At 38.5% G+C, this 24,742-nt stretch overlaps 2 protein-coding genes across 4 annotated transcripts in view; both read right to left on the minus strand.

Moving 5' to 3' along the window:
• The window catches only part of cep89 (centrosomal protein 89), an 81,761-nt gene extending 81,524 nt beyond the window's left edge, over nt 1–237 (minus strand). For both annotated transcript variants that reach the window (XM_041985965.1, XM_041985957.1), the window contains exon 1: nt 39–237. In XM_041985965.1, coding sequence (XP_041841899.1) covers nt 39–80 — 42 coding nt within the window. In that variant the 5' untranslated portion in view covers nt 81–237. The remainder of the gene's footprint in view (nt 1–38) is intronic.
• A 1,349-nt stretch (nt 238–1,586) lies between these two features.
• The window catches only part of rhpn2 (rhophilin, Rho GTPase binding protein 2), a 28,334-nt gene continuing 5,178 nt past the window's right edge, over nt 1,587–24,742 (minus strand). Inside the window, exons 2-15 of one of the 2 annotated variants that reach the window (XM_041980760.1) lie at nt 24,594–24,709; nt 18,626–18,754; nt 13,435–13,510; nt 12,537–12,614; nt 11,974–12,098; nt 10,901–11,067; nt 9,495–9,682; nt 9,159–9,315; nt 7,447–7,566; nt 7,075–7,269; nt 6,610–6,656; nt 4,787–4,933; nt 3,728–3,883; nt 1,587–3,487 (exon numbers count right to left, since the gene is read on the minus strand). In XM_041980760.1, the coding sequence (XP_041836694.1) occupies nt 3,224–3,487; nt 3,728–3,883; nt 4,787–4,933; nt 6,610–6,656; nt 7,075–7,269; nt 7,447–7,566; nt 9,159–9,315; nt 9,495–9,682; nt 10,901–11,067; nt 11,974–12,098; nt 12,537–12,614; nt 13,435–13,510; nt 18,626–18,754; nt 24,594–24,709 (1,965 nt within the window). In that variant the 3' untranslated portion in view covers nt 1,587–3,223. Of the gene's footprint in view, nt 3,488–3,727; nt 3,884–4,786; nt 4,934–6,579; nt 6,657–7,074; nt 7,270–7,446; nt 7,567–9,158; nt 9,316–9,494; nt 9,683–10,900; nt 11,068–11,973; nt 12,099–12,536; nt 12,615–13,434; nt 13,511–18,625; nt 18,755–24,593; nt 24,710–24,742 lie in introns of both variants that reach the window. The other variant, XM_041980754.1, reaches the window with a different exon arrangement.

Raw genomic sequence — 24,742 nt, forward strand, 5'->3', positions numbered from 1 at the left:
AGCTAGAAATGGAAATGGTTAACTAACGCAAAACTTACAAATCCCTTGTCTTTCTCCCTCCCGAAGCTGAACTTTAACATAATGACGATGTTTCCACCACTTGTAGAAACGTTTTTGTTTAAACAAATAGCTAAACTTTACAGAGCAGTTTCTCAGTCGTTATTTGTCCTTGACAAGAAAAAATAGGGGTAAAATAAGGACGCTAACTAAAAATAAACAGTCCGGCTGCTTACAGATCCATCGTATCTAGACGCGTAACCACTGGCAGTGACTTGGCTACAACGGGGGTGAGGATTGGTTTCTGTCTTCAAATTTAGCCAATCAGAGACTGCTTTAATTTGCCTAGCAACGACGTCTCTAACTTTGAACAATCCCGTACCTAGTAGCTGTTAGTAGATTGGATCTCTCTGAGCGTACCCAACAGGGGGCAATCGCATCACATTTTATTAAACTTTGTGTCCATAGCATAGACTGTATGCCCATAGGCAGCTCTGTTTCAAACAAAGACGGCCAAGGCTGTTTTGTCTTTTTTTTTCTCAAATTCACGAAGATTATAAATAGAAATTTCATTTTGCCTACATTAACAACTTTTTTGCGGTGATAGCCACCATTCATTTATGTATTTTATACACACTGATATTAATAAACACAAAATAAAAAGAAATGCATTTCCAAAAGTCAACATATCTGGCTTTTCTCTTTAAACGCTACAGAGAATGTATCCACTGGAGGATTGTTTTTCCAAACTTTAGTACTATGAATGACCCACCTTCTGTTGTCACACAAATACCCAGACACACTGCACACAGGTTGAATGATAAGGCTGAAGAAAGGTCCAACGAATAAAATTCAATCACATGCTTTTGTTCAGTTTCTCTGATGACGGATTACAATATCATGTGGCTCCAGCCAGATCTACAATGGTTAAAGACACGAGTGTTGACTTGGTCTGTGTGTTCATACTGGTCAAACTTCATTTCAGACATTTTCAACCTGCTTACTGTTTGAACCTCTAAAGATATACAAAAAGAAATAATCTCTTAAAAAATGCAGGAAATTAATCTTGCCCCTGTTTTTTTTATTTTTTTTTTTATTAGCTTTTATTTGAGTTTACATACATAAAAATGACTTAACAAGCAGCTATGCAGTACAAAGTGCTGAAAAAGGAGCAAGGCAACCCAAAAACTTTAGAACAAGTACCATAACAGTTTGGACATAAACCAAGGCTTGAAGAATCCATAGGCACTGTGGCATGAACAAAATGATCTTTTATATTAATATCCTCTATGTGGGTCTACATACATCACTTATTTAGCACTATATAAAGCAATCACTGCAGTCTTCTACAATTACTGACATCTTCCTTCATGATTTAGCATAAATGGCACTTAGGACTCCACATTGGATAAACAGTAAATAGTATTACATCTTCTCAGTGTTACTGTTAAAAACATTTACTAATCAAAATATCTTTACATAGACAACATGTACGAGTATTTAAGTTCAACAGAGACTTAAGCAAAGCAAATACATTCCTCCAAGAGACCAAAAAATACATAAGACAATTCAGAACTTGACCACTCACAAATAAAACTAAAACCTAAAACTTCCAAGCATTTTTTTTGTTTTTTTTTTCAATAACATAAATAATTTGATTATCAAATGTGTATAATAATCTACTTTGTAGATAAAGAGATAGTCCAACACAGCAGAGTGTCAGTAAAATTTGTGGGGTGTGATCAGGATTAAGACGAGTAGAGAAAAACAGTAAAAACCAGATTGTGAGCAATAATTAACGTCACTGTTGGTTGTCCAAGAGTGATCCACAGATGTCATCAGTTTGCCCACATTCTTCCCTTCTAATGAAAAATAAGCTTAGACTACATCAAAGATTCACATTAGTACAGATGCACAGCTCCCACTCTTCTTACAAATGGACAAACAGGTCAGATGTGGGAAAAATATATCAGCAAGGTAAATGATTCATCCCAGCCTATCAGGGACGTGGAGGCATGCTGGCTGGCACATTAAGCAACATTAAACACCAGTATTTATATTTACACAATGTCCCAGGCATGGCACTCAGCTGAGGCACTCCTCAAATGCTGTCTCACAAATACAAAGTAACAATAACAGATAACTGAAGTATATATGATGTTTAGCAGCTTACAGCACATTATATTCTACAACTCCCCGAAAAAAAAAAAAAAAAAAAACTACTTCACAGCACAATTTGTTTTCCCTCAATCACTGTTTAGCATTCTGACATAACATTTGTTAAATGTAAATATCTAGTTAGAATTTACATGACTTTAACACCAGCAACAAACGTTGCGGCCATGACAGAAGCATTGAAAAATACAGCATGAAACAGGGATGAACACAGGATGTAACTGCTGCTCACAGCTAATTCAATCCACAGTGGAGCTAATGAAGGGTCGCTAGCACCACAGTAAAATCACCGCCTTGCAGTCAGATAGAAACTGACACTGGGCGTGTTCGCTAAACTTTATTTTCTTTTCTCAATTCATCTGGAACTTTTCGTTTTTTCTCTCTCTCTTAGGAATAAATACTTAGATGATAGTGTAACTCAGAATGCTGTCTCAGTGCTGTGAGCATATTTACATATATCTCATAGAAGTGAGTACACCCCTCACATTTTTGCAAATATTTTATTATGTCTTTTCACTATAGAAATGAAACTTTGATATACAGAACACCAAACTATAAAAACTAAACTGATATTCTGTATGTCAAAGTTTAATTTCTATAGTGTTATCCCATGAAAAGATATAATGAAATATTAGCAAAATGAGAAGGATGTACTTCTGTGAGATACTGTAAATAGAGAGGAATGATAACTGGTATGTTTTCCCATGTTGTAGTTGTACTGTGCTGTACACATACTGGCACGGCCCAGAATGATCTCCCCATTGTGCTTGGTGTTCAGCTTATTTGAAGAGCCTATGTAACAGCATGGGCTCCCATGTGCAGTATTTGGATCAGCCACTTTTCATAGTAGCTGGCAACAATGTCACTGTTGTGCTGGTGAATTTGAGCTACATACGCTACTCCAAATTATTCCAGTGGAAACACCAAAGGGGGCTGACACAGTACCATAGCAGGTCCAGTATAGGTGTACAGCAAAGTACTGTAAAAAGCCATACAAGGCTCAGTTTGCACACTGCACAATATCTGCAGACATGAACAGCCTGCAGGTAGGTCAGTAGAGGGCACTGTCATTGTAGGAACTGGAGCTGGGGAAGGTGGGACAGGGTTTATTCCAGGGCAGAGTGCCAGAATGGTCTGCTGTAGGAAGGCTGAGGGTGCTGGCACTCTTCATCTTGTTCTTCAGACCCCAGCTTAGGAATGATGACTTCTTGGTTACTTTGCGAGATTTGAGATTTTTGTCTTCATCATTATGGGCCAGACAAATCATGGAGTAGGTCTTAGGCAAGTTTCCACAGAAGGTGGCACTCTTGGTTGGCTGCGTAGACAGACAATATTTCATTAGAGCTGCTTTCTGCTTACAGCATACAGTCTAAACAGATGTAGAAAGCCACTCAGTATTTAGTTGCTACTTTAAATAGACTGTTTATACTAAAAATTCAGTGTTACAGTTATGTTATTAGGTACCCCTGATTCTTGAATCTCAATGATTCTTGATCAGTTTCACCTTCTAATAACTATTCTCGCAACACTTAGACAGTAATATGGCAGGACATACCATGGGTGGGTTGCTATCCATGATGCTGACCACCTGGATATCAATCCCCTCTTTATTCACATCCTTCAGCAACCGCATCACCTCGCTAACACCCATCCATTTGCAGTCGCTGTCGCCCACAGCAACAATGTAATCACCTTCTTTTAGACCATCAGCCTGAAAAGACACAATAACGAACAGGAGTTAGAGGCCCAAACATCAGGTGCCATATTGGACAGTAAATATTAAGAGCAACATTCATTTCCTTCTACAGCCTGAGGTCAGCTTACTATCAGAGAAAACTTTAAGATTTAGTCCTAAATGCTATTTTTCTTTTTTGCAGCAAGCAAAACAAAGTTATTTCCAAATCCATCTTTATAAACAGGATATCAAGTATTTCCATGTTCACCTGGACAGCTCGGTGAGCTCTGGTTCTCCAGAGATCCCTAAATAAAAATCCAGCTGAATCCAACTGCAGAATTAAAAGTTAAAAAAAGTTTGGCCTAGTTAAGCTTATGCAATGCTAATCTGTTTCTCTGCATAGCCTGCAGGGTCTAATAAGAGTCTGCTCTTTGTCAGCAAGTCTTAATGAGCCTTCAGGCTGTAACGGATTGTAGAGTGTAAATACTCCCCAATTCTTAATTAAATTAGTAGCCAGAGTGGCAGGGGTGGAGGAGGGGAGTGCTTTCCAACATTCTTTAAAGTAAAACACTGTTTAAGTTTGAAAGATATTTATTCAGATGTTCAGTTTTACAGGCTCAACTTTATTTTTGACAGAAAACTGAAAATCCTTCATCTTTATTGAAATTATGTATTTAACTGGAGAAGATGATTAATATGAGAATAGACTATTAGGCTTATTCACATGCATTTGTGCATTCATTTACTATAAATTGTAACATAGCACATGAAAACAGATTCTTATATCTTGCCTTCTCATAAAATTACCCTTTATATAATATCTCTCTAAATTGTTTGCCAATACAGCAGCATACATCATTTTTCAATCCAAAGATTTATCTGGGATACAGGAAATCTCTCTCCTGTGCCGTTACTGATAAAGAATATAGTTGAACTCACAGCAGCTGGACACAGGGGGTCCAATGAAACCACCTGGACCGGGGATTCTCCTTTCAAGGTAAAACCCAGGTCTCTGTCCTGTGGGCAAAGTCGCACTGCCCGTGGAGCAGTCCACCTCTGCTTGGCTGAGAAGACTGACAGAGGGCCCTGAAAGGACACAATGTGAGGATGCTGAGGTTAATGTGGCGGCAGGTTTTATAGATTACAGAGTTTATAATCCTGTTGGGTTTGATTTGGTGAAATCTGAAACTCCTGTGAGAGGGTTTCTTGTGACTTCAGTGACGTGACCAGTTATTCCTAGAGCATTGTAAGCCCCGTTGTTAAAGACAGATTCACATTTAAACACATATGTCTATGTAACTTTGTCAGTTTCAGCACAGCAGTGTAGATGTGTTGTAAATCCTTTGAAATGATTTGAATTTATATGATTGGCCATCAAATATATGGTGCTTTTTTCTTTAAACTGCATTAATAAACAACCTATTTTACATACCTGCTAAAATCACATTGTCCTGTCTGTACTGAACACATCTATCAGAATAGGCTGGAAAAAGTACTGCATGTGAAACAATAAATTAATCAAAGATGGAGGTGCAGGTTGCATCATGATTTTTGTTTGCTCTTTGCCGCTGGGCCATTAGAGAACAGGCTAATACTCTGCCTGGCAAAACTTGCAGAAACTTGGTGATGCGGCATGACAATGACCCTAAAATGTTTTAATAAAGTTATGTTGAATAACTTCAGAATTTGTTGAAAATGTTTTGCTCAGACTGAACAACTCAAAAAGCTGCAGAAGGATGAAATCAAGTAAAGCAGATCTCCTGGGATATGGCTTAGCTACAGTGCTAGTTACACCTCTACGTCAAGTTTGCAAGTCTAATCTCCTTATAAAATTCAAAGGTTCATTTGCTTTTTGTTTACTCTTGCTATCTGCTGGGAAAATCTCTTCTCTGCTAAACCCTGAACATCAACCCAGTGCGACACCAAGGTGCTTTCTTTCTGCTCTGGTTTAATTCTCACCACAGTGATTGTATGGAGAGATAGTGTTTTTTCACATCATTCTTCAGTTCTTGTGGGATTATAGCTTTGTTGCTTCGGCTGTTAATGAAGAACTGAGAGGGATTTTATGGCAGGAGTCTCAGAGGGTCTTATTTTCAGAGCTTCTTTAAACCTGCTGGCTGGGAACGTCACCCTGTCTGACCCTTCAGAAACATCATAGGTCCAACTAAACGTCTATCAGAGGGTGTAAACAAAGGATTGTAGCATCACATCCCACCAACAACCATGATAAAAAGAAAAGTGATTTTTCTTTATAAAGTCAGCATAAGAAACCTGAGAGAGAAACAAAGTTCAGCATTGCTTCATGATGAATTTAGAAGTGACCATCAAGGAAATTAATTGCAAGCTTAATTTATTGAGTCAATGCTGATTTTTGTCCCTCTGCCTGAAAACATATTTTGTACCACTTTAACCAGAATACAGCTGAAACCAGGACCAGCACACCTCTGTACATGTTAGTGTTAGTTTTGCATGTGTTGCTTCAGATGAGAGTCCAGGAGGCTTTGGAGGAGTCTTTATATAGATGTGGCTGAATGTGCCAAAGCTTCCAGGAGGCTCACATTGGTTGGTTATATTCATAAATGACATAGAATATACTCTGGGTGTTAAAAAGACAAGTACAATCTCAATGTCTAAACCACAAGTCCAGAGTCATTTTATGTCACTTAATGAATAAACCAACCACCATGTATGGTGGGGCAATGTGAGTGGAAAGATATTAGTAGCCCACATACCAGCCTCTGGAAAAAGTCGATGACTTTCACCTTTGTAGTGGCGGGAACCTCCATCTCTGCTTTGTGCTCTGTTTTAGCTTTGGAAGACGAGAGGGGAAGAAACAATTCTTTACTCTCAGTGTTTACTGTCACAACCACATGTAGACTGGTGGGACGGGAGTTAGCAGGGTAAACATTACATCATCTGTACTTGGAAATAACATCACTTATCAAAGCTGCTTTTATTGCAGGAGCAGGTGTGGACAACAACACAGCAACTTTTTATCAACAGTTTCCTGAGAGACAAACCTCCCAAATCAACAACACTGCTTCCTTTCTTGGGAACTATTTGTTGTGGCGACATTAAGGTGACTGTTTCAGATTCTGTGTAAGAGTAGCTCACACCTTCTTAGAAACTCAGATAAACTTAGCAATTGTCCTCATCTTATCTCGGCATCCTGCGATTCCTCAAACAGAATTTACATTTTTTTTCATTACCCTCCTGTAAGGACTTACAGATGATGTCTGGAGCCTCCATGTAGTCTGTGAACTCTTCCTCATTTTCAACCTCACTGTACTTGTGGAGTGAGCGCTGATGGCTGGCTTTCAAGATGTCCTGCAGGATTTCCAGCTTGTTCAAGTGGTGGCACAGACCATAAATCCTCAGAGCTTCCTCGTGACCGACGATGGCCCGACGGATGTGAGCCTTACCTGGAAATCCAGCATAAAAATGAATAAGTAAAGAGAGATAGGAGGGAAGTGCATAAGGGTGTGTAGAGAAAGAGAGAGAAGAAGGACTGAAATTAACATGAAGAGTCACGACTTGCTCCAAGGCGCTAGGTCGTTCATGTTATACCGTCATACTTTTCCCCCTGCAGTTCCTCTTACCAATGCGTTCACGTTCATCTTTCTTCTTCAGGATGTCCAGAGGAGAGCGTCCCTCAGGAACCTGATCATACACCTGTGATAATGTTTTCTCCTGCTGGTCCTCGTCATCATTTGGACCCACTTAACACAAAGAGCAAAAATAACTGTTGAATAACTTTCATGGATTTAAACACACGTACACAGTTGAGCATTTTAAACTTTGCAAAAGGAGAAATTATTACCAGAAATAACCAGTTCAGACCTGATGCAACATGTGTTTGCTTTGACCTTTTAGGCCTAATGAGCATCATATCATCATTTTTAAGAGAGATGAACATTTTATAACATATTTATACATTGATAACTATGAAGGGAAAATGTGACAATTTGCATTTAAAAAGACAAATTTATAACCACTTAGATGTTTTTAATTTCATGTTTTCAGAGCCTGAGAGGTAAAAGCTTCTAGCAGACAAATTTTTTTATAAAACATTAAGTTGAGGTCTCAGGAAATGAAGTGGTTAAATTTGGGCTGCCCGAATGAAATGCAAATCTTCAAAAACAAGCCCTCCTATTTTCTTGTAAAAAGTCTTCTCTTTCATCTCTACATTTGCTTAATTTAATGGTGAATCTATATCATCAGAACTTTCTCTGAGCTTCTCTGATTTATTCTGCCTCACAGAGACAGTACAAGCATTTATTTGCCAGTGTTTGTAGTTAATCTCTTAACTACAACGATTTTCATTCAGTTCTCCTTTTCTTGCTCGAGTCCCCTCATTATAGGACTGTAGTTAATTGCTTCATTTTCCTTGTCCACATAGGAATCCGTTAATGAGCTGCTAAAGCTGCGTCACTCGGTTGTCCTGCTCTTCAGTAATTTTCTATTCAAAGAGCTGTGGTTATCCATCACACAACTGAATATGATTATTAAATTTTGTTCATGCTCCATCTGATTTTCCATTCAAGGTAGTTTCTTCAAATGATCAAGTCCCTATCACAAGTATGAAAGGAAACAGCTTATGAATAGGGGTTGGATTGTACAGCTAGTATAAGGATGCAGATAAGTAATAAAACTTGTTTTTAATGTAATGAGTAAGATATTCAAATTAATCAGTACAATCAAATAACCCACAAATAGAAAACCAGCTACAGCATTCCCATCAATCAAGTGGGTGTTTTTTTTGTAACAAAACAAACAAAACAACCCTTCTTTGCTTTCTCTTGGTTCTTGGCTCTGTCAGCCAGCTGATTATGCAGAGCATCAAGAGGCTTCACCGCTGTAATCCTCCAGAATTTCAGCTCAGTTCTACTCACTCCAAGCATCTCTTTTCCCTACATTGAATTCGCTTTTCTTTCTCAGTCTCTGTCCAAAGTTCCAGGAAACAAAGCCTCTGGGTGTGTGTGTGAGTGTATGTGTAGATCCTTAAATAGCTGTTATGTAATCGCATTGAAGCTGTGGTTCAGTCCAGCTTTTTGACACAACCAACACAGTGGCCTAAACAGAATTTTGAGGGAAGGACTTTCAGGAGTGTTTAAAAGCAGGCAGCCACAGTCCTTTAATACTAAACCCAGAAGTGATTTTCACCTCAACAGCCAAAGGTCATGCTTAAACCAGAGACTACAGCAAAAAATACAGTTACTAAGATAGCGACAGCAGAGACTGTTAACTCATTAAAAACTCCTAACTTAGTTAATCTTTTATACATGAAATCTGTATGAAAGCTTTTTCTTACACTCATGGTCCAGCAGTGCTGAGGCTACAAAGTAATGTGCCATGGAGCGGTAGTGGTTGGTTTTGACTTGTGACATGGTGGACCAAAACAGCGGGACATTGTCTTTGATAGGGGTCTGGATCATAGACTGGTGGACTTGGTCATAGATTTCTGAGACCTGGCAGGGAGAAGATGATAGTGTTACTATGAGGACATGAAGAGCACTGAGCTGAATAAAATCTGACTAGTGGCATTATCACTTTTCCTTTACTTTCAGTTCAGTATATTGTTCCAAGTGTTAAGAAATACTACTTTATATAATAGAAGGACTGTATGTGTGATTTTTCTATTATTTACCTTTGCAGCCTCTTGGGCCATTTTCAATAAAGACTCGAACTGGTTTCGGATCCCTGGCAATGCAGTCTTCTCAAACAGGCACTCTTGAGCTTGAGAGAGCATCAGTCGAATCAGCATGCTGATCATAGCCGGACTCATGTCGTAGCTGGGAGTGTGCGTGAAAGTCTCTTTAAGGTGGTTCAGGATACCTGTGGGAAAAGTTAGTAGTTAATCAGTGAAAGGTTTGACTTTAAAGATATTTCCAAGGGTTTGTATTTTTTAACTGGACTTTCAAAATGAGTACATTTGCAAAATTACAGTCATGAAAGAAGCTATCTTTCCAGGCTTCATGCCATTTGTTTGCATGTTTTTGTTTGCATTATATCATACACAGCAGCCTGACAGCATGTTTCGGTAACAGTACATTTCATGAGCCAAACTGAATCAGTTCATTTAGAGGAGTCAACGTTTCCTCATCCACAAAATGAACGATGTGGCTGTAATAATATTTGATCTTAAACATTGACACTCTGTTACTGATGTTCCAAAAGTCCCCATTAGTTTGGTTGTGGGTTTTTATAGCTATCGAACTATTCAGTGGTAGAGGAAACAGCTTAATAACTCTTAGATCAATGTCTGTGTTTCTTTAAAACAGAGCCAAAACATGAACCTATTTTAACGACTTTTCGTGCTCACTGGACGCCGTCAGACTGCATTCCAGCTTCTCATCTCTCAGACTAAAAACTGGCAACAGAAAGTGGTGGACAACTTAATAACATAGCTCTTCCTTGCTAGTCTTAGTTGTTGACTGGCTCCTTCCTCCTACATATCTTGTGTGTTCTATATACTCTCTTTGTTAGTGCCCAGCTAAGTTCACTGCTGGGACGTCGCTCTTCAAAACAACATAAATGTTTTGCTTTTTACAAGCCGAAAATATGGTCATCAAAGTAACATAACTCAAGCCATATTCAGAGCTGTAATTATTCTGCAATATTGACTGTGTTGCCAAGTCATAATTCTATCAAGACTTGTTTGAGCTTCCTGAAAACCTTTGAGGACTGAGAGGCCACTTCATATCACTGGTGCATTTTGGAGTTCAGCAATATGGGAAGGATTAACTATCCATCATGGAACAAAAGTCAGAGGGTGGAGGCTGGTTCTTAAACTAAAAGTGAGACCTTGTTTGTTGTGGTGCCATTTTTCTGTGACTGTGTTATTACAGAGATCAATTACATATATGATGTCTTAATAAAACTATTTAGGGGAAATGGTTTATATGGCTTTTAGCTTTGATTCATGCACTTTTCAATGTGGACACTTTCCATTTGTGGCACAGTCTCTGTTCTCTGCAAGGTTTCACAGATTAAAGCACTTTACAGAAAAAAAAGTATTTAAATGTTAGAATTAACACCAGTAACAAGTCATACCAGCAGCTTTCTGAAAGGAGGAGATGGCCTCTTCCAGGCCGACTATCGTCTGTCTGTCACTGCGGGTACCGATCTGGGAGTAGAGGGCAGCCATGTTGAAGAGGATGCTTGCCTTCTCTAGAGACAGGTTCTGCTGGCATAATGGCACTCCTGTGAAGGAATCATACCTGCAGGAAAGAAGTTAGGCCTGTCACAATTTACATCTGTCAATATAATCATAAACTACCTCACTGATTTTGTAAAGTTAAAGGAATAAAAAGACAAACACTGTAAAGATATTTCTTCAGTGTGAATTAAGCAGCTAAACAGCCAAAGAAAAAGCCCGTTTGTCACAATCTGTTTCTAGATTTCACAAATTACAGGTGCTGAAGATATATCTGAGTTGTAATTGCACCAACTTTGGGGCTTGCCCTTCTCAATTTTCTCTTCCAGATACCTGGTAAAGTCATTAAGGAATCACCTTCACTTTAAAGCTTCTATTGTAATTTTTGCTGCATCTTAACTAAATTTCTAATGAACTGAACCAGCCACTGACAAACTAGGCTTAGCATGAATGACTAATGTGACAACAATAACATACACAAAGTCTGCTTTGTGCATCCATGGTTATAAAATATAGAAAGTATTTCCAAGCTATTTTTGATGTTGCCAGTAAAGCCATCCATGCATGTACGCCCCACTACTTCTTATTTAATACTTCTTATTAAATTTTTTTTATAATTCCCTTCCATGGGAAAATGCCACATGAAGGTTATGACTAAACAGCTGCCACCAAAGAAGTTATTTTACTTGTTGCACATTTGAAGCTGTGGATAAATACCAGCTGATCTGTGATAAGAGGTGACAGCAATGACCATTTGTGTTTCAAGACTGAACGCCTCAGAAACAGGGAAACTAAGTTAAAGAAAAGGAAAGTTTTCTTTGTAATGTTCTTTACTTTCACCTCTAACAGTCTTATTTAATGGCTTTCACTGAGGTGGTTATAAAGTTAAGGCTGCTTGTTAAACACATCTTATAAGCTTGATTTATTTTCCCTCCAGCAGCTGACTGGGAAGAATCTGTGATAACTGTACCAAGTGAAGAAGATGCCAGTGTGGCGGGTCGGGGAGAAGAATCGGCTCTCTATCAGAGGAAGATGGCTGTAATATTTTGCAAGGAGCTCCACCCCATTCTCGTTTCGACTCGGCGTTCTGCATGCCTACAAAACAATAGAAAAGAGATCCGATACAGTCTGTAATCACAAGGTCCTTTTAATGTTAAAGATACAAACGTCCTTCCTCAAAAATAGCCAGCTGACTCAGTTTTTTACAAAAGATTTTCATATATCTACCTATAAATATACTAATGACATGTGGTGCTCTCACCACTGACTGATGACTAGCTCTCTTTAATAAAGTGTTTTTCTAATGTTTATTTTTCTTTCATCTCTTTTTTATTCATGCATCAATGGAAATGCCAAAACTTATATTTCAGTAACTCAAAAATGAAACTGACACCAACTGATTGTTAATAAAAGATGAGATGAGGACGAGAAAGACATCTTTGTAACTGGTGACACACTACGTCATTTACCAAATGACAGAGATGAAGGACTTTGTGGTGTTTTGTGTGGGATAAGAACAGTCAAACACACTACCTGTCGCAGGTCCATCAAGTCAGCAATTTCATCTTCAAAACTGCTCCCGTCTTCACTGTAGTGCTCCAAAATAAAGTCCTGTCAAAAACAGAAGAATCTACACTAAATGCCACTTTTCATTTTAGGCCAGTAGCTGTGGCATTTTCTGGCTCAGACATTTAACATTTCGGTCACTCACAGCAGTTCCACTCTGTCAAATCAACTCTAAACTGCAACAAAAACAAACTGCAACAAGCAGGTTGGAGAGAACTGGATTTCTTCCAGAGCCAGACAAATGAAGAGGCACCTGGCTATTAAAACTAAACATGACAGATGGGGCAGAGATCATAAAGTTGGAACACCTTTCACAACGCCTGCAGGCAAACCAGTAGAGGAAATGCTACACCACAATCACAGGACACAGTTTGATGATAACCTTTCTTGTCGTAAGAATTACTGACCTACTTTTTGTACAGTTTTAAGACCGTAGGTACGTGACAGCAAACAAAAATCCTGCAAAGTATTAAACTGTGGTAGCTCCTGCCAAATTAAGCGTCCTTTGCAACGACATAACATGATTTTACGAGGTGAAAACAACACCAGCTCAGCTTCTGGAACTAGTTAATAATACAGTGGCAGGTGAGCAGGGTGTAGACGCTGTGACCCAAATACTTAATGAAAAGGGACTCTCATTTTAAATCCACGTGCAAACAATGCTGACTAATGTGGGTCATATGTAAAGTACACAATTTTGGAGTATTTCATATTCCTTTTGGATACTTTTAACCTAACTGCTGATCTTATTTAGCCGTGAGAAAAAAACATGCATTTATAGTTTTAACTGATGAGCCAAACTTGCGATATAGTCATTCTTCCAGTTTTTTGTAACAATATATGGACTCAGGAGTTTCCAGTGTACCTTAAAAGGAGTAGAGAAGTCCACTTCTTTTGTCTCCTTTAGACCCAGAGCAATGAGGGGAATGTTGGCCGTTTCTCTGTAGGCAAAACAGAAAGGCAAATAGACATATCACTATCAGTCATCTCATGATCAACATGATACGCATGAGCTTTGCTCCCAGGTGTGACGGCAACAGGGACAATAAGTCGGTCAATTCTGACTACAGCTGACAGAACGACAGCAAATCCTTTCCTAACAAAGATCTGCAGTAATCCACACAGATGCATTCACAGGTTTGATGACGAAAAGCAACTTGAAGCAAAACAAATGAAATATTGGACTCTATTTGACCACAGACCAAGCCTTATGCGATTAGAAAATAAAAACATAAGCAGTGCAGGGCACAGTCTGAACCCCAAAGCAACAACATTGTCGGTAGAGAAAGTTAGCATTCTTGTGTAATGTCTACTGTAGTTTCATAGGAGGGAAGTCAGGATTAAGCAGATGGTGCAGCAAACACACTCTGCAGGGGCTAGGATTTAAAGGTGAACGCAGGCCTCTTGCCCTCGGGTTTTGAAAGGTTACACAACTTCCTATTAATTAGTTATTCTGGAGTTGCAGCTTAACTTCAGTAATAAAGAAATTTTCTTCTGCCCACTATTAAACCTGGCTTCTACCTTCTCTCATGTTAACCCAATTTCACAATAAGCAGAGGCTGCCATGAAATCCTTCTGTTTTGATCTCAGCTGGAACCGGAATAGTCTGGAATTTCTGGCTGTAAGGCAACAAGGTCCTTGTTACTGACAGAAGGAAAGCAGGGTCAGCTTGTTATCAGGTGCCTACTGCTAACCATAGAAACGGTAAAACGCATCTTATCCCTCCCCATGCTTGAGTTAGAATAAAATAAAAAAGATGTTAAACAAAAATAATTAAAACAACAAATAGTAAGAATAATAAAGAAAATTGGCTGGTTTCTAGAACGGTTTGACATTTTAGTTATAAAACAACTTCCAATGAGTAATGGCATCAAAACACCAGTTCTTAATATTAACAACCAAATGCAGCTTTTTCTCTGCACAAAATGTAAGAATCCGTGTCCAGAGGAATAACTTCTCATGCTCAGTCATCACTTGATGATAAGCCTGCATTCTTCTCATACACTGGCTCTGTGAACCACAGAAAAATCCTTACGCATCAGTAACACTGAGAGTAAAATAGGGGCTTCAGTTCCTGCAGATGAGATCATCCTGGTCTGTTCTCTGCGTTGGCAGAGGCAGGTCCATGGGGGGGGAGACGCTATCCGTTCTACTGGGAATCTAAAATGTTAAAAGCCTCTCAGAAACTCACTCCCCCTCCCTGTACACCCACACACACACTTACCACTTATCATTCAAGTGCCTGTGAGAAAGACTCAGAACAGACGACTACTGCTATAGCAATCAAGGAAAGCTCAAGTCTAACCTATTTAAGTGTGAAAATGGTGCTGCATTTAACTACAACATATTTTATGTTACATATCATGTTGATCAGATTCAGTTTACAGCAGAATGATGTGACTTCTTGGCCTCTGACTCTTATGAAAGTGTCTGGTGGGTGGTTTAATCTGACAACCTCGCTGATCTTCCACTAGATGTACAGGGGAGATATGGAAATCTCTTTCAGAGGAATTCTGGAAAACAAACTTGCTGTTTGAAGAGGATTCACTTGCAGTTTAATTTTAGAGGACATTTCCAAATAAAACTTCAGATTTAAGCTGTGATTCAGTGGCACAGCTCTATAAATGTCCAAACACGACATTATTCCAGGGCTTACTAATGATTCTATTACTAGCTCAATCTGTTATCCCACATTATATGTTAATTATGTAAACTGTGAACTCATAAACTGTACATTTTATCTGACGATTTTATTTTATTCAATAAATTTTGGTCTGTTTCCATGAATTAAAGTAGAGGGATCCAGTTGTCTGATCACTGAACATTTCATCTCTTAAATGCAAGAAAGGAAATTTTTCTTTTATGCAGTGAAGTTAATGAAGCATTGAGAGGTGCTGTTTTCATTCATCAGCATTTCTGCAGCATTTCGCAGCATGAATTAGTCTGAAGGAGAATTCTGTTTGTCCAGGTCAACAACATTGTGAAAAAGGAACTAAACAAATTGGATATTAAATCACTGAACCAGTAAACTTCTGGTCCTGGGTGACATATTGCTGCTACTTTGGTGTTTTTACAACTTTCTTCAATATGGTAGATCATCATCGTCATCATCATCTTTTGGTATAAAAAAGTAAATAAATAAGTAAAAAATAAATAAATGTACAGTTCTGACTTGATTCAAATCCTTTTCTAGTCTCTTTTGTGGGTCCAGTGTGATTTTAACTATAAACGTATGTTCCCTTTGTTTGTTTTTTTGTTGTTTAAAAAAATAACATTGAAAAATCCACTGCAGCCTTTATTGAACCCAGTGACAATAAAACCTTGAATGGAGCTCAACTCCTCTGAATAGTAATAAAAATTAGACTAAAGTAGTTTGGTTTGGAAAATGTCAAGTGTTTGGTGATTCTGCTGGCATTCTCCATTGTCAAAAACCTTGGTGTGATTTTTGACAACAGAAGCAGAGCTTTTTGAAAACTTAATTTCTCTCCATATGTGTGAAACTCAAAACTTCAGATAAATTTAAAGCCACTACTAAAATCTAACCACCTTTAGTTTTTTTTAAACTACTCTACACTTACGTTTGACTGTTACAGTCAACTTATAAAAGTATGCAAAGACTGATTTTCAATTTAATATTTCGTTTTTATTTGTTTTGATATTTGAAAGAAGAATTAAATCAGTCATTAGCTGCTGTTTTTTCACAGGTGGCTGAAACACCCACGCTGTTATGGCTGTACAGATTGTCTGTGCTTTCTGTTATGCATTACCTCATGCCAAAAACAAAAAAAACAGCTGAATCTGGTTTGACTGAGAAAGCCCAGAAAGACGCTATTCAAAGGACAGTGGACTTGTGGGAAAAGAAAGGTGAGGAGAGTTGTTTTGTTTCTGTACTTAAGCGTGAGGTTGTATTTCAGGCTGAAGTGAGGAAACTAAGTCTCCATTGTCACTGCAGAGAATCATCACAGTGAGACAAGTCAGAAATTACATGTGAGAACCTTCTCTAAACATCCAACAGTCCTGTTTACAGATTACCTTTAAGCTTGTATGTATAGACTTTTGTACACCTAACAGTGTGATTATTATGTGGTAGCTGTGAATTTTGCACATTTAACTGTCTATTAAACACACATGTGGAAAAATGATGCTAGATTTAGGGAGTGTCTATTGTCTGTGCCTGGTACACATGGTACAGTGAGAAGGTTCTTCTCTAAGAGGCTGTTTGTTCAGATTCTCAGTTCAGTCTGAATGTGACTGAGGACACTGAGCTCCTCAGATTTTACACAGAAGGCAATATTGTTATTGACTAAATGTGTTTTTGTGGGTGTTTCTTTTTTATTTGAGAAGGACTTCAAACCAATTCTCAGGCAAACTATCTGAAGAAAAACAATCACTAGAATGCCAAATAAAGTCAGGACAGTGTGGATCTCCCAAAACTCCAAAGAGGAAAGTTTACCATTTTTAGACTAACATGGGGAGTCCTGCCTCTTTGGAGCACTGCAGACTGGCAGCCTGATTCACTGAAACTAGGTTAAACCCTCCTGGTTCTTACAGTACTGAGACCCTGGTAGCCAAACAAACTAATCTGGGCTTACTGTAGTGTCAAAAACAGGCTGGTATTCTGGGTTTCATGAGGTCATCTAAAAGATATATGTCAGAAATGAAAAAAAGCTCCAAATAGGTCAGCTCCTCCTGAAATCCCCACAAATGTTTCAAGAATAGAAAAAAAGCCTGATTTTAGCAGCTGTATTTAGCATTTGTGTTAATGACTCTCAGAGCTGTTACCATGGCCACCACCACACAACACTCCCATCCTCCACACCCTCTCTCTCACCCTCCAACAAGTTGCCCTGCTGTGATCTGTTGTGAATGACAAGGGCTTTAGTACACAAGTATATGTGTTTTGATTTGTGTAAGCATGATAATACATATATGAGAATATAACGTGGTGCAGATGTATTTGGGATGTATATGTATAAGGTTTTGTTATAATCTAATGTGCAGCCATGGAAGTTATAAAATACTTTGTATGTATAGTGTTTATTTGTGTGTAAAAGCAGGTGGTTTGTGTAGTTTATCATCACAAAATTCTTTTTAACTCAATGATTGACACCAGGAAGTTCCGCCTAAAAGCAGTCAGGTGTCAGTGGATCTCATGTGACAATGAGGAAACGTGTTATTTGCCACACAAAGATGCCAGATATCACATAAACATCTGTCAGCTTGTTGCTAAATCTCTACATTTCCTCATCACTCATCAGATCCTTTGTGCTTCATTAAAGCTTTGCTAACATGTGAATGAGGCAACGAAGGATCCTGATACACATGCTGCATTTTCATCCACACCCTATAAGGCTGTATTGTCTGTATAAAAACTCCAGGACCTATCACTAACACCCATATGGAACACACCCGTCCATGAGACTGAGAAAAGCCTTTTACTAGATGCTTATCTCAGTTTGCATATATTTTCAGCACATAGTTTCCTTGTTGCTCTCTCACAAAAGCCTGTTGGTCCAGTTTAACAACAGTAACAATCTATTGCACTTTATCTTCATGGTTTTTCTAAAGGTCCACCTCTTCCTCCATTCACCCCTTTTCTCTGCTCCTCTGTCATCAAGCATCTTTCATCTGACAGAGAGCTTGACAGCTTAAACCAGAGTGTCAGAAACATCTGTCTCTCACTAGCTGCCAATTAACACAGTGTGCGTGCTTTGTCATTTGTCTGAGGAGTAATTTGGGGTTTCACTTGACAGATTGATAAATCAAAGTATCTTGACAAGGTAACAAATAATAAGTTTAAAGGTTTGGATCAGTGCCGACCTATACATAGAGAAACTGCAGTCATACATTTGTCTTCTCTCCTAGAGAATTGTAAATACACGCATTACGATGCATTACGACAACAAGTGTCATCTTTGTTACTTCAACTAACTAATCTTTATTTTGTCAATTTCACAAATGTAGACTCATTTACTCTGCTGTAAAGTCACACTGTTTTTATTTTTAATGATTGCTTCCAGGTCTAGAAGTAGTGGTAGTAAAAATATTTGACTTACTGTGTGCTCTGGTAGACCTCCACTGAGCTGTTGAGTCCTTCCAGCTGTCCCATCAGCAGCTGCAGGTTGGAGTTAACGTAGCTCAACTCCAAAAGTACCATCTCTTTAACCTTATTGTTGGATGTAGCCCTGTATTTTGTAGAGAGGGAGAAATAGAAGATTAAAAATAAAATAATAAGAAAAAAAGAGTCTTAATAAACCCTTTTTTCAATAAAAAGGATAAGGAAGGTTAAAGAAAACACACCTGTCTGACCATTATTTAATCATACATGACCAAACTTTCTTGCAACATATTAGTAAAACAAGCGTGTTCCCCTCTGGTAATCTGGACCGCAGACCTGCGTCACTGTGGCCTGCTGAGCATGTAATTTACATACAGAAAAGCATGCACACACACACACACACACACACACACACACACAATCCTTGTGTAGCTAAGTGCAGGTCTGGTGTTCCATGTTATTTGTGAACAATGACAGGAGGAGGACTTAAGCAGTAGAGATCAGAGGTCATGAAAGGACCGTGTGACACATTAGCATGGCGCAAAAAATGGAAGCCCATCTTTCTTAATTTCTTTAAATAATTTATATCCAAGTAAAAATCGGCTTTTGTACAAGTTCAAAATCATACTTGGATATATATTTATTTATTGTTTTCCTTTGTCCACAATGAAAAACATCTAAGATTCATGGTACAATGGAGATAAGGCTGCCCAGATCCTTTATAATGAAGAATTTATGTTACACTGTCAGTACGTGAAAACACAACCTGCCATTTACGTGCATCTGTGGTGATACAAGATAACACTCACACCCCGGTGGTCTCACTATAACCTTATCTGTGTTACCCAGCGGCTCCAAGTTTTCTGTCAGTGGTAATAAATGGGACACAAATGCACGCATCCGCACCAAAAACCTGTCAGTCCAGACACGTCTCATAACTTGCCTTGTCACCTGATTGCTGTCTACTCTGTAAAGATAGAGGATGTAGTTTTAACAAGAAAGGTGATCTGTGATGAAGTGTTGGCAAGGAATTAAAAAACAGTTCAACCTCAGGTCAAAAGAACTGAAACAAGAAATCCAGGTTTTACTAAATGAAGGCTTTGCTGGCTTGGCTTTGTACTGCAAACAGCATACAACATTTTAATCTTTATTAAATATCATAGTCTATTCCAATAATAGTCCCAATGTGTTAATTGTAACTTCATAAAAGACAATAAAAGTACAAGACAACATGGATGCAAGCCGCTGGTTAACATTAATACTACTGCCTCTCTTCCTACTGGCCTGCTGACAGGTTTCTGTGGAGGTTTGGTTTGGGGAAAATATTAGGTTGAGGATGTAGAGGTGCTGTGGTTTGGACAGAACAGATGAAAACTATCTCAGAAGCTGTTATTAAAATCTAATATCACCCTGCAGTGCATGGGAACCAGACTGTAAGCCAGCAAGTGTGTCTTGACTAAAGTTTTCCTCATCTTCGTCTCTGAAATGACTGTTTCATGCTTCTGGCAGGTTAAGGAGTTTTTCGTAATGTGATGTTTTTCTTCAGGGTTTCTGATCTGAAGACCGGAAGCTGGATCTGATAATGTCCCAGCTTTAAAACTGGCAGATCATTTTTTTAATCATGCAAATAGTTAAAGAGGGTAGCCACCAAATGTACACGCAAACTTTAATCTATTTCCCATTTCCTGTGGTTCTTTCTGACAGCATACTTTAGAGCGACCATAAACAAAGACAATAAGAATACCTCCCCAGTCCACGTAACCTTGGCTAATGCACAGACTAAATGTGCAACGGTTTCAGGCTGATCACAAAGGAAACTATTTCCCTGAGTTATTTGGATTAAGATGTGCTTTGTATCTGTTCATAGCTATGGCACTGTGTATAATCCTCTGTTGGAGGTCAGCTGCCTGTTTCTCAACAAGCAGCTTGTACAGAGACCACCATAGTGGAGCTGGAGCCAAAAACTCTACCCACTTCATCGCATTTAAATCCTTTAAAAAATGGAAATGTCTGACTTTATGCTGCTTCACACACATATTTATTTATTTATTTAGTCTTAGAAACTGTAAAAGAAAACTAACTGTCCTGATTTTTGTCCTGATCTTCCACATTGGGAGCAACAGTCAAAGATGGCAACACGTGCAGCGGCTCCTCATCCCATAAACCTGCTAAATCAGAAATAAAACATCTACACCGGTCAGGAAGAGACCTCATCATCTGATCCACAAATCTGGAAAGGGATCTTGGCCACAGATTTACTTTCTGACTCAATACCTCTATAAATGAGGTCAAATTTGCCAGCTTCACGCAGCCGGCTTCCCTCAAGGCAGATCTTATGGAGACGGGTGACGGGATACAGGCCTTAGCCATACTGTTATGGAAGAGAGGCTCGTCAAATATCCACAGACCTGGAGTGATAGTAGGTTCTCTGTCAACTTCAGAACCTGCCAAGCTTCAGAAACGCTGAAAGATCAGTGAAATCTGTTCTTTTCTCCTTGAAGAAGTGTTTATTATGTCCAGCTTCTTTGCATGAGAATCCTTACTGTATCCAACCAGCTCACAGTGATAGGACTAAGGATCCTCTGGGCTGTCTGTGGTCTGAAGGTCTTCATCCTGAATATAATGTCAATAAGTCCTTGACCACCCTCTACTACAGTAAAATGAGTACAGATTTATGTATTCAGTGATTTCTGCTCTAGAAAAAGTCCAACAATTTTGTGCTGTACCCTCTCAATTAGGCTCAGTTAGGAGGAGCTAAGAACTATCAGTATGTGCCAAAACATTAAGACAACTAGATTATTAGCATTCAGGACACATGTTCTCTAAGGCTCTGTTTACATAACATTTCCACCAAAACGTTTCTCTTTGCAGATTAGAAAAAAACTGCATTTACACAACAGCAGAATGAAAAGTACCTCAGTGCAGACGGAAAACATGAACAGGAATAGAAACGATGTAATGTGCATGAAAGGTCTGTAGTGAAACTTTACAACACATCCCATTTGTGCACTAAATCCTCATCAGACCGAAGACACAACAACTTCTTCTATAGATGTTTTGATCATCTGCCGCATGTAATCGATGCCTCTTCGCTGACAGCATAAATGTTGCACAAATGCAGTTTTTGCTTTAGGAGACCAAATAACTAAAAAGATTCAGCAGCACAAACAAGACACAGCGGTCCACCATCGACCATGACAACATGCCAAATGTGATCATCGCCAAAAGATTTCAGGTCCTGTTCACACAAACAGGATTGTCCTTGCAATTAAAGAAAATTTCATACTGGAGTCCACATCAAACCTTTGCAGTTTCATCCAGTTTTCTGTTAACATGTAAACGAGAGCCCAAAACTCAACAAAACTTTTGCGTTTTAGTGTCTCAGCATGCCCGTGCGGCGTGCACATGAGGCCTAAGGCATCTGAGGCAGCAACCATTTCCACTTAGACAACCTGGTCCAACCAGACGGACTCCACCTGCTGCTGATCGAGAGAGGAATGCAGAACAAGAGAGGAGAAAAAGACATGATCAGAGCCAGTGACACACAAGATGACAATCATTCTACTCACTCTACTCAGGAAAAACAAATTACATTAAATTAAGTAAAATTATTCCCAAAAACGTTATATATTTTTCAAAACTCAAAATATCATACCTGGACAAGGTTTTAAACAAAAATAATAATAAAAAAAGAAATAAATAAAAAAAAAAGAAAAATTGACAGTCCTAGTAGATAGTGTAGCCATGACAACTCTTTGTTGTACACACACACACACACACACACACACACACACACACACACACACACACACACACACACACACACACACACACACACACACACACAAAGATAGAATAACACAAGGATTGTACATGATTTAAGTGCTTAAAACTAAACCTGGAAAGCCTGGAAGAATACCTAGAACTCAAAAATGCATCCAGGATACTCTCTGGACTGCAGGTGGGTTGGCAAACACACACACACACACACACGCACACACGCACACACACAGACCATTTTCTGGGCAGACTATGTGAGATACTGGAGGAATGTGGAGGCCTCAGAAGCTGACAGCAGGCTAAAACAGGCCTTCTGAACTCATACTGCTGGAGACTCATTTGCAGCAGGAGCTCATCGGGCGTTACTCCAAAGAGTCTTGACCCACACCTGCGATCGAATTGGACCACAGTTCTGATGCCAACTACACACCACCTATGAATTTTTGTGTCTGTACCCACATTCAAAGACCTGATGAAGGATCTGAATCTTGTAGTCATTACAGCAACACATGGTGTTTCTTAAAGTCAATGAAGGGCCCTTAATGGCTACATTTCTAGGATGCCATGTCAGAAAATGGTTTGTTCTGATGCCAAGGATCCTCTAACGACTTAGTCCTTCGATCAGTGAAACTTCAAAAAGGGTTGTCACTTTTCTCAAAGTGCCCATTATCCTTTTTACACTGGCATCAAGAACCACTTCATATCTGACCAGACACACTCAGTTATGTTATAAACTAGCAATATCCTGTTGTTGAAGAGGTCAATATTCTGCTGCAGGACCAAAATGTGCAACATGGAATCAAAACAATACTTGTCATGCTTTTATATAGGTCACTCACGGGGGACACAATGGTGTCCTCCCTCAGATTAATCTTAATTGGAAAACAGAGATAGGAGACAATCCTATTGTGTCAAACAAAAATGATCATTTTGGCCATTTTAAATGTAATAAAGCCAATGGTAGCCAATAATGTGAGAAAATTTTGTCATCAGTGAAATATATTAATATGCTATTGGTGGATTTTGGCCTAGCATTAAAAATATAAAAATTTAAAAAACTGCAGCTAATAATAGAATAACTTATAAATAGGCTCCATTTCTCAGAAATACAAGGGTTTATTTGCAGTTTCTGTGCAGTTTGCTCATCAAAAATAGATATGATTACGTTATTGGAAATGATGTCACTGGTTGTCACAAGGCTTCATTTTTAATGACACATTTTTTGACAGGAGAACATTAACATTTCACAAACTTGATGTAGCTGTTTTGAGACAAGCTAACCCTGTTAAAGCTCACAAAGAGCATGAGGTGGATAGAAAAACAGAGAAAACTATAATCTACAGCAATCTGAGAATCCTGAACTCACTATCCGCTTTTAAAAAAGTAATGTGAATGCTGTCTACTGCATGTGAGACACTGACTACACAGAAAATAAGGAAATAATAAACCAAACAAACAGCAAAAAAAAAAAAAAATTTAAAAAATCAACATGACAGGTCGAGCAAGTGTCATTTTCAGAGGTTTCTACTGAACCGCATCGTAACTATATCACAGTGGCTCTTTTGTTTTCAGGCCACATGGAGGCTCCTCCTTTAGACCTGTTATCATGCAACAATACCTGATCCCTGTGATGACAGAACGTTGAAAAAGGTGCAGCCAAACTTATAAAAATAAAAGAAGAAATCAGCAAAGCAGCTTGAGTTTACAGTGATGTAACAAACATCTTCTCTCAATACTTTTCCCCTTATGTAACACATGTAAACCTACATCCGCTGCATGTTTGCATTATGTGAGTTTAACTCAACCTGGTATATTTTTTTGCGCCGAAAATAAGTGCATTCAGGAATAATTCTCACTTTTTGTGGACTTGATAACTCCTTGACGTTTATTGTTGCAAATCTGCTAATTTTATTTTATTCATTTATTTTTTATTTGTTATTATCAATTTACTATAATTTATGTTTTGTTTTTTATTTTTTTACAATTTATTTTCATCTATTGTTATAGTCTTATTTAATATTTACTTTTTTATTCCATATATATATATATATATATATATATATATATATATATATATATATATATATATATATAGTGTAAAAAAATTCAGGGGTTAAAGGGTTAAGCATGCTCAGAGGGAGTGTATCCATATATTATGTGCTATGCAAGTGTTAGTTTGGTCTTACTTCAGCAGATTCTCAGCTCCAGCCCTCATCCTCATCTGTTTGATGATCTGCTGGTTCAGACTGGCTCGCTTGTTCTGCAGTTTACTTCGTCCAGTCTGTGCGAACGGGTTGCAGCCCTGGGAAAAGGAAATACAGAAACAAACATGTCA

Source organism: Melanotaenia boesemani, chromosome 1 (genome assembly GCF_017639745.1).
Source record: "Melanotaenia boesemani isolate fMelBoe1 chromosome 1, fMelBoe1.pri, whole genome shotgun sequence".
NCBI classification, from domain to species: domain Eukaryota; kingdom Metazoa; phylum Chordata; class Actinopteri; order Atheriniformes; family Melanotaeniidae; genus Melanotaenia; species Melanotaenia boesemani.